This window comes from Balaenoptera borealis, assembly GCF_965194805.1.
Source record: "Balaenoptera borealis genome assembly, chromosome: 6".
Lineage (NCBI taxonomy): Eukaryota > Metazoa > Chordata > Mammalia > Artiodactyla > Balaenopteridae > Balaenoptera > Balaenoptera borealis.
This window is the reverse complement of record NC_138863.1, coordinates 134458833-134468391: the sequence shown is the minus strand read 5'-3', so window position 1 is coordinate 134468391 and position 9559 is coordinate 134458833. Positions and strand designations below refer to the sequence as shown.

Below are 9559 nucleotides of genomic sequence, written 5' to 3'. Positions count from 1 at the left end.
AACTGGTGCTCAAGCTGGCTGCACAGCCAAGTACATTTCACACCTGTTTTACTGACTCTGCCGGGATATGGGCTGTAGGGTCCCTGGGGCCTCCTGGGTTGCTAAGAGTGAATCATTCGTCAGCAAAGGGTGTCCAGTCAGTGCCTAGGACTTTCTTCACCAGCTCAAAGGGCCTTGTGCAAATTCCCTGCTTTAGCTTTGGTCATGTCAGGGAGGCAGCGTTCAGGGCTGCTGGGGTGTAGAAGCTTTTCAAACCGTTCAACTTTATTTGAGCCCTGCCCTTTGTCGGGGGTACCCCGTAATCCCTGGATAACCCCAGCTTCCAGCAGCTGGCTGTGCCTCGGGACTCTCCCTGTGAATCCCGCCTGAAGCCCTTCCAGGAGGGCCCGCCTGGCTTCTAATACTGTCCTCTCTGAGGTAAGCGTGTGCATCCATCTTCGGTAAGGGCCAGACAGCCTCAGGGTACCATTTTTATCCTAGAACACACTTCAAAGAGCACGTATCTGGAGCTGCTGGACTCCAGGGGGACTGGGGACTGGCCCGACCTCGGGTAATGATTAACAACCACCCTGGATGCAGAGGCCGGCAGGTGGAGGGGACCAGGAACCAGTGGAGATTTCCACCCTTGCTGGCCACCCTACATTTCTGTGCATCAAATTGGCCCCTGTCCAGTCCCTTTTCTGCCCAGTAGGTGGGTTTGTGGCCCTCAGCCCATTTCACTCTACACTAGCCCCATGCCCCTCCCCCACCTGATGAATTCAGGCCTTTCCTGGTTCATTCCGGCTGCCACTGATTGCATGGGGTTTTGGTCTCTGCCCTGCCAGGTCCTCTTTCTGGGCTGGACTTGGGTGCCTCTACCTCTCCTGTGATTTTACTTTTTTTTTTTTTAACTTTTTGATTCCAAGGTGTACAGAGTCCATGAAGGTCCCTGGAGAAAGCCCTGGAAAATGGATACCTGGCCTTCTCACCCCAGTAGCAGACTATAAGATGCAAAGGGGGTGACCCTGTCTGCAGGGGTGAGATGCAGAAGTTGGGGGCCAGGGCCACTTGTCCAGGGTCACCCAAAGCCAGGACTAGAGCTGGGCCCACCTACCAGCAAGATGCCCTCTTCTCTAGCCGTGGGGAGGGTCGCCTCTGCTTCTGTCAAGAATGCTCTCCCCTGAGCACGCAGGCTTCGTTTTGTAAAAGGGTTCAAATATGTAGTCCTTTAACCCTCACATGGCTGGCAGGGAAGGAGTGCTAATAATTGAGGGAACTGAGATTCAGAGTACAGGAGGAGACTTAAAATCCCCAGTGGGGCGGGGAGACAGGCCCCTGTCCGCCCTTGCCCAGGAGCAGGGGAGACAGACAGCCTTGGAGGCTGGGGATTTGAAACCAGAAGCCCTGGACCGAGCTGCCACTTCCCTGCTGAGTATCTTGGTCAAGTCACAGGACCTTGGTGAACCAGTTTCTCTTCTGTCAATGGGACTCTGCCCCATTTCCTGCTGTACTGCAGATAGCTTAGCCGAAAGCAGGAAGAACGGGTGCCTCATCCCATGCTAGGGCGACTGAAAGGGCCGGGGCTCTCCTGGGCTCCCTGTGACTTGGCTGTCAGAAGGCTCTGGGGGAAGAGCGACCGGGTGGGTGAGTTGCGGCGAGGGGTGGGGAGGGTCCACCTAGGGCCGAGGGCCTCAGTCTCCGCTAAGCTTGTCCCTGAAAACTGGAGCAGGGGGACCCGGGCAGCCCCGTCCTCCAGCAAGTGGTGGGGACAGCATCCTTCACCTTGTGGCTCCAGGGCAAGAGGACTGGCAAACACCAAGTCTCATCCCAGTTACCGTTTATTCCCCTGCCCCCTCCTGGGACCCCTGAAGTCTTCCCAGAAAACTCAACAGACCCAAATCCCAGGCCCTCTTCCTGCCCCAGGTCCCTGCGGTTCTGAGGAATTACCACCACGCCCCCGCCCCGAGGCCCGGGGGAGGGGTGTTATAGTCACAGGAGCGATCACACAGCATCTGGCAGGAATATGGGCAGCCGTCAGCCCTCAGGACCCGTCTTGGCCTGTCTGGGTGGCCCTGATCCAGCCTCAGATGACACTGGTCCTGCAGGTACCCCGGCTCTGCTCCGAGGGGCTGGCCTTGGTGCCGCTGCTGAAGGAGCCGAGGGCCACCGGGTGCAGTGGGAACTCACGCAGGTGCCACTGCCGCCACTTCTTCTGAACCTCCAGCTGCACCTGCCCCCAGAGACCAGCCGTCAGCCGGGAGGAAAGGATGACCCTGGCCCAGGGTCCTGCTCCCCTGGGGCCTCGTTCAGGCTCTGCCACTTCTGCCCAGCGGGCATGCCTTCCCCTCCTGCAGGCCGCTCAGATTTACCACCTCGACGTCCAGTAGGTATTGAGGGCCCCCTTTCCCTTGGGTCCTTTCACCTGCAATCTCCGCACACCTGTCCCGAAGAAGGGGGTTGTTCCACAGTCTCCAGATTGGTCACCTGGGGCAACTGGACACATCCCCATGAAGCCACCCAAGCTCGGAACTTATCTGGGGGCCAAAGGACTGCTCTTTGGGAATTTCCTTCACAATCCCCAGCTGTAGCAGCAAAGCCTTTGAGGCCAGACTTGATGATTAATTTTTGGAAAACATCAGAGGCTACCCCCCATTCAAGTGGGGCAAACCAGATGATCAACAGTCACGGGAAGGCTTTACTTGTGTGCAACACCGTATCCAACTAATGTCAACTGCACGGCCTCTGTGCCAGGAACCTCACGTCCCGACAGTGCTCTGGGCAAGGGCAGAGACCTCCAGCTAGGGGTGCAGCCCCCCGCCCTGCCAGGAGTCACACTCTCTGGAGGTCTCAGAGGACGGAGCAGCAAACGTTTCACCTGAGTCACTCATTTTACAGATGAGAGGCCTGAGGCCCAGAGCAGGGCCGTGACCGACATCACCCATCAAGCAAGCAGTCAGCAGCCGCGGTTAGGGCTGGGGTGCCTGCACTTTCCTCCATTTCCTGAACTTGCCCAGGGATAAGAATCACCTGGGGTGCTAGTTAAGACATTCTCAGCCTCCAGCCCAGACTGACGGGACCTATTTTTGCTGGTTTAGAAACAGGGCAGGACCCAGCAGTTGTTTTAACAAGGCCTGCGGGTGATCCTGGGGCTCCCATGAGGTGCGCCCAGACTCCTGGCAGACAGACCCAAGCCAGGAGAGCCCGGCCTCCCCCACCAACGCCACCCCCCACTCCCCACCACCCCTTCCGGGTGCGGCTGTGAGGGAGCTGCCCTGCACCCCGGCAGCCCAGGACACTCACCTCCCCATTGAGGAAGCAGTAGAGAACGGCCACCACCAGGCCCTGCGGAAGAAGCCGGGCAACGGGATGAGTGCGGGCCCGGCACCCAGCCTCCTACCCGCCTGGGGCCCTTTCATCACCAGCCCCAGCTCACTGCTCCCCACAGCTGTTCCAGAGCCTCCCCGCGCCTCTCCCCCTCCAGGGGAAGTGGAGGCTTCCTCTTCCGGCCCGCAGTGCCCCAGCTGTGCTGGCATCGCCCACACAGACTGACACGCTTGGGGGCAAGGACCTCCCCCGTGTCCAGGGAGGGGCCCTGCACCACGGTGGTGCCAGTTACGTTAAGTGGAGGCCACAGGGACCAGGCAGGTCGCCGGAATTAGCGAGGCGGGCCATCTGGGAGAAGCAGCAACAACGGCACCTGAGCCATGCCCATCCGGCCCGGAGCTGAGCGGGTGGGGCAGCCCATGGGAGCCCCTGGGCCTGGGTGGGCTCACCTGCAAGACGAGCTGGAAATCTGGAGAGGTTTAAACAGGGCCAGCTACTCACGTTGAAAGACAAATGTGTGGCGTGTGGTCAGAACAGCTGGCGTGCAGGTCGCAGGCAGGTACCGGCCAGCCAACAGTGGGGCGTGAGCCCCCCTCACGTCCAGGTCAGAGGCCTCAGGGCTACGTATGCTTTAGGTTCCCTGGGATGGTGGGGGTCTGTGCCTATCAGGGCCCTCCCCCGCTAGCATCCGGAGCTCCTCTCTTCCCAGTGGGACCCCCGGAGTCCTGGCGTGGAGCCTGCCAGGCGGGGCTGCGGGCGGAGATGCGGGATCTGAGCCGAAGAGGCCTGCGTGGAACCGTGAGCTACGAGCAGGGTCTCGCAGTCGGGATGCCCTGCTCACCTCAGGGCCCTCCGAGGGCCGGCCTGTCCTTCCTAACAAGCCCCTGCCCTCAGGCTTCCCACAGAGGCCCGGGTGCCACAGCCCTGACCTCGGGTGGCCCAGCCCCTCCCCCCAGTGCCAGCCAGGCCTGCCCCTGGCTACTTATGACATGGACAGGACCCCAAAGAGGGGTGAACCTGCCTGTTTATGGTGGGCTTCATCCACACGACTGCTCAGGAGTCCTGGTGTTTTTTTGTTTTGTTTTGTTTTTTAATTTTAGTTTTTTTTAATTTTTGGCTGCATTGGGTCTTCGTTGCTGCGTGCGGGCTTTTCTCTAGTTGTGGCGAGCGGGGGCTACTCATCGTTGCAGTGCACGGGGCTTCTCATTGCTGTCGCTTCTCTTGTGGCGGAGCACGGGCTCTAGGCACTCGGGCTCAGTAGTTGTGGCGCACGGGCTTAGTTGCTCCGCGGCATGTGGGATCTTCCCAGACCAGCGCTCAAACCCGTGTCTCCTGCATTGGCAGGCAGATTCAGAACCACTGCGCCACCACAGAAGCCCAGTCCTGGCGCTTTAACAAGAGTTACAAACTAGAAGGATCTGCTCTAAGAGTCTCAGGTGTGGTTGATGCCACATGGAACGGGGACCACGGGGGTGGGGCGGGGGCAGGAACACGGACTCAAGGCAGCGGTTTTCAAGTTTTGCCACACATAAGAATCACCTGGGAGCTCTGGCTCAGGGTGCAATCTGTGCCCCAACTCCGAATGTCTGGGGTGAGACCATCAGCAGCTCTGAAAGATGGTTCGAAGGGGCACCATTGATTAGGAGCCGCTGTCAGAGGGTGTGAAAGCCGGGCTTTGAAATAAACGAGAGCTGGGTTTGGGGCGCAGCTCAGCCTGTGTAATTTTGGGCTTCTGGGTTCCAGGTGCTTCATTCAATCCTTGCAGAGCCCTAGGAGGTGGGTGGGGAGGACCCCCGCTTCACAGGTGAGGGACTGAGTCCCGGGTCGGCAGGCCAGGAGCTGGTGGTCAGGCTGCTGCCACCTCACTGGACCAGGGCTGCCACAGCCTCAAAGGTCCGGAGACACAGTCTCACTGTTGAGGTGGGGGCAGCCCCGGGTGAGGGCCGGTTAGACGTGCCCCAGGTACGCAGAGGGCGGCCTGCCTCAGCCAGCAAGCTTCAGAAATTCCACGGTTTGTATACAGTCATTAAGAATATGCAGTCTTGGACCTCCCTGGTGGCGCAGTAGTTGAGAATTGGCCTGCCAATTCAGGGGACACGGGTTCGAGCCCTGGTCCGCGAAGATCCCACATGCCGTGGAGCAACTAAGCCCGTGCGCCACAACTACTGAGCCCGCGAGCCACAACTACGGAAGCCTGCACGCCTAAAGCCCGTGCTCCGCAACAAGAGAAGCCACAGCCATAAGCCCGCGCACCGCAACGAAGAGTAGCCCCCACTCGCCGCAACTAGAGAAAGACCGTGAGCAGCAACGAAGACCCAACACAGCCAAAAATAAATAAAAATTAAAAAAAAAAAAGAATATGCAGTCTTTGAAGAATTTTAATGACCTGGAGAAACGTTCATGATGGAATGATAAAGAATTAAACAGAACAAGGAGGATATAAAAGCCACACGTCCTGATCTCAATTTTGTGTGTGTACGTGTGCGTGTCTTCTTGGATAGAAAAGAGACAGAAGTAAACACACTGACATTTTAACAGAGGTCATCATATCGGGTTATGAGATTATCGATGGATTTTCCTTTTTCTTTTAACTTTTCCTTATTTTCCAAATTTTCCTCAATAAGCAAGTATTTCTACAATTAGGAGGAGCTAATAAACTTTCGTTTTTAGAAATATATGACAGTGATCATAGCATTATGGTTCTGTGTGTGTTCTTTAAGCTCTCGTCTTTTAGAAATACATGCTAAAATATTTACATTTGAAATACAACGATGGCTTGGGGTTGCTTAAAATGATGTGGGTGGCGGTAGAGGTGAAACAGGACAGGCCATGAAAGGGTAAGGGCCACACGGAGGTTCATTATATCGTCCACTTCACTTTTGTATTATGGAAAAATTTTTCCATAATACAAAATTTTAAAAATATGCATACAGTATAAATGTATAATATATAATAAAATGACATCTATGTTTGTATTTGAACAGTGGTTCTTTTTTTAAAAAAAAGTCTTAAAGATCCTTTTTCTCTGTAAACATTTCAATGGGAACATTTAGGCAAGTGCTTTTGGTTTCCTCCTAACAAGCATTTCCCGAGGGGAGCCGAACAGCCTTCACGAGCAGTCTGCAGCCCCAGCCGCAAGCCCAGCTCCAGAGACAGGAAGTCCCCACCCACGCAGGATGACACCTGGGTCTCCAGGTCCTCAGCGGGGTCACTACCCACTTCTGTTGGCCGGGTCATGACCTTCCACCCGTCTGGACCTGGATCCCCCACCTGCTAAACGGGCCACGGTGAGCCCAGCGTCCCGCACGTTATGTGGAAGCTTCCTGGCCCAGAGCAAAAGATCACGGATTACACAAGAGACTAGGTGCTCTGCGGGTCTGGGGTGCTGGCCGGGGTCTCTGGGCAGAGAAGGGGCTCAGAGGGAGCAAAGGGGACGGCCCTGGGGTGGGGGTCTGAAGGCGTGGGTTAGGGCCAGACCCCACTCAGGAATGTGTTCCCAGTGACGCGTCCTCCCTGGAAGTGAGCTGTGACAGGAGGACCACCCTGGGCACACCCGTCCTGAACAGAACTCCAGGAATGAGGGCGGCGTTGAGCCCCGCCCCAAGGCCGAGGCCTGCCCAGGTGAGGAAGACTGCGGGATGGTCAGTGTTGTTGAAGACAGGCTGGCTTCTTCCGGAAAACCCACTGGGAGAGAGTTCTCTCAGGCCGTTCCCTAGGGACTAGCCTGCTTTCATCTAAATCTTGAAAGAGTGTGTTTCTGTCTTTGCTTTGGCTACTGGGAAGCTCCAAACCAAATTTATGACACACCTCTCCCACCTTCAGAAAACTTGATCAAATTTGTTTCTGTGTATGAACTCAGTTTTGGCTTTATTTTCTTTATTCGCTGATCCCTCATCTACTTATTTTTTGTCCTTTGTATGTTTTCCCTGAAAGCTACATCATATTATTTTTGGAAGGAGATAGTTATGAGTAAATAAACAACACTGTGAAGTTTGGGATTCATGTTAAAAGCCCCTTCTGTCCAAACAGGTTTACTATATTTTTTAACTTCGCAACATCTTGTTGAATTAGAAGGTAGGTGGTTTCTCCCCCCCCCACCTTTGTTTTCTTTTTTTAAAGTTGGCTTTTATTTTTAGTAAATTGTGTATGTAATTGGTTTCAAAGAGTCAAATGTCTCTTGTCACAAAAAAAAGAAACGAAAAAACAGTAAGCTGCTGACACCCCTGCCCCATTTCCTGTTCTCAGAGGCAGCGACTTGGAACTCTCTTGACTGATTCTGAGTTTTATGCGGATGTTGCTACTTCTGAATTTTTCAGCTTGGGGCGGTTTTTATGGACTTCCCAGTGTGGAGAGGAGGCTATCCTTCTTTCGCACAGCCTTCCACCCCCCCGCCCACTCCCCCACTACACTCATCTTCCTGTCCTACTCCTTGATGGCTGAGCCCGAGCCCTCGGTGCGTACATTATTCTGACTCTAATTACCGAGACTTGTGCGATCGTGTGTGCTGGGCTACATTCCCTTCGTCTTCCCTGGAGTCAGTCTCTCTCTCCTTACTTGCATCTCCCACCCCCGCGTGACTGGTGGGGAGCTTGGGTCCCACTGTGGGTCACGCAGCACGGTGAGGTCCTGCCCCTGCGTCTCGTGGGTCTCTGCCAAATGAGGCATCCCTCTGCCTCCGGGAAGACCTGGCTTTTGGCCTCTCCACTTTTCTCTCAGGAGAGAGAGAACACTTCTTCCCACCGTGAAGCCACAGCCCCTGGAGCTTACCTGGAAGGAGCCAAGGGCCAATTCAAAGAACAGCTGCATCTCCATGGCATCCTCCGGGGAGAAGGCAAAGACTATGTAGTGGACTCCGAAGAGGGGGACCAGCAGGAGGGTGGACTTGGCCAGGCGCCTGAGGACACAGAGGCGCTGCGGTCTCGGGCCCCTCCACACCCAGGGGCACCCCCATCTCGCCTGACTGCAGGAGGCTTTGCAGCAGTGTCCCCGCCGCTTGTTTGTTTTTACTTCCGTTTCGGAAAATCTCCAGCTCCCACGTACCCGTCACCCGGATTCAATACTTATCAGTCCACGGCCAGTCCCCAGATTTCTGTTCATGCGCCCTATCAGTAAAATGCTTTGAACCCATACCCACATGAATAACTTTATTGATTTATAACGTATCTGCATGTACTACTATCACGCTGTGTCTTATGTATTATTAGCAAAACCAGCATTCTCATTTGTTTGATAATAAATATCTGCAAGGAGAAGCTCTTTTGTTTTCTTCCCAGGTTAGGGTGGCCAAATTTAGCAAACAAAAATACAGGATACCCAGTTCAATTTGAATTTCAGATAAACAATGGATAGTGTTTTTTTTGGTGTAAGTACTAAAAAACTATTTGTTGTTTATCCAAAGTTCAAATTAAACTGGGCCTCCTGTATTTTGTCTGGCAACTCTGTCCTGGATCCCCAGCTGCCCCCTACTTCGGAGCCACTACTCCAGTGACATCCTGGGGAATCTGTCACCCGGCAATCCAGGCCTCTGCCAGATTCTCAAAACTCAGGCCATGACAGAGAAAGCCTCTGTTGGACACTGATTTGTCTTCAACATTGGTCATGGGCTGAACTGTGTTCCCCCAGAATTTTAAGTTGAAGGTCTAACTAAGCCCCAGTACCTCAGAATGTGACTGTACTTGCAGACAGGGACCAGTTTAAATGAGACCATCAGGGTGGGACCGTAGTCCAACCAACTGGTGTCCTTGTAAGAAGAGACACCAGGGATGCAGGTACACAGAGAAAGGCCACGTGAGGACCCAGTGAGAAGGCGGCCGTTTACAAGCCAAGGAGACAGACCTCAGGAGAAACCAAACTTGCCAGCACCTTGATCTTGGACTTCCAGCCTCCAGAACTGTGAGTAAATAAACTTCTCTTATTTAAGCCAGCCAATCTGTGGTATCTTATTGTGGCAGACTGTGCAGACTAACACAGCATCTTTCTTGAACATCTTAAAGGTTTTAAAGTATTTTTGGATCACATTATCTTGAAAATCTGGTGAAAGCTAAGGTCTGGTGAAAGCTAAGGTCTAGTGAAAGCTGGAAAATACAGTCGACCCTCGGCATCCACGGGGATTGGTTCCAGACCCTCCGCAGACACCAAAATCCTTGGATGCTCAAGGCGTTTATATAAAATGGGGTGGTATTTGCATATAACCTACGCACATTTCCCCATATATTTAAATCATCTTTAGATTACGTATAATACCTCATACAATGAA

At 54.1% G+C, this 9559-nt stretch overlaps 1 protein-coding gene across 3 annotated transcripts in view; it reads right to left on the bottom strand.

Moving 5' to 3' along the window:
- Positions 1-1799: 1799 nt before the first annotated feature.
- Positions 1800-9559, bottom strand: part of SCTR (secretin receptor) — a 64585-nt gene continuing 56825 nt past the window's right edge. Inside the window, exons 11-13 of one of the 3 annotated variants that reach the window (XM_082397643.1) lie at positions 8071-8197; positions 3280-3321; positions 1800-2209 (exon numbers count right to left, since the gene is read on the bottom strand). In XM_082397643.1, the coding sequence (XP_082253769.1) occupies positions 2063-2209; positions 3280-3321; positions 8071-8197 (316 nt within the window). In that variant the 3' untranslated portion in view covers positions 1800-2062. Of the gene's footprint in view, positions 2210-3279; positions 3322-4552; positions 4636-8070; positions 8198-9559 lie in introns of those variants that run through there. The other 2 variants (XM_082397645.1, XM_082397644.1) reach the window with 2 other exon arrangements.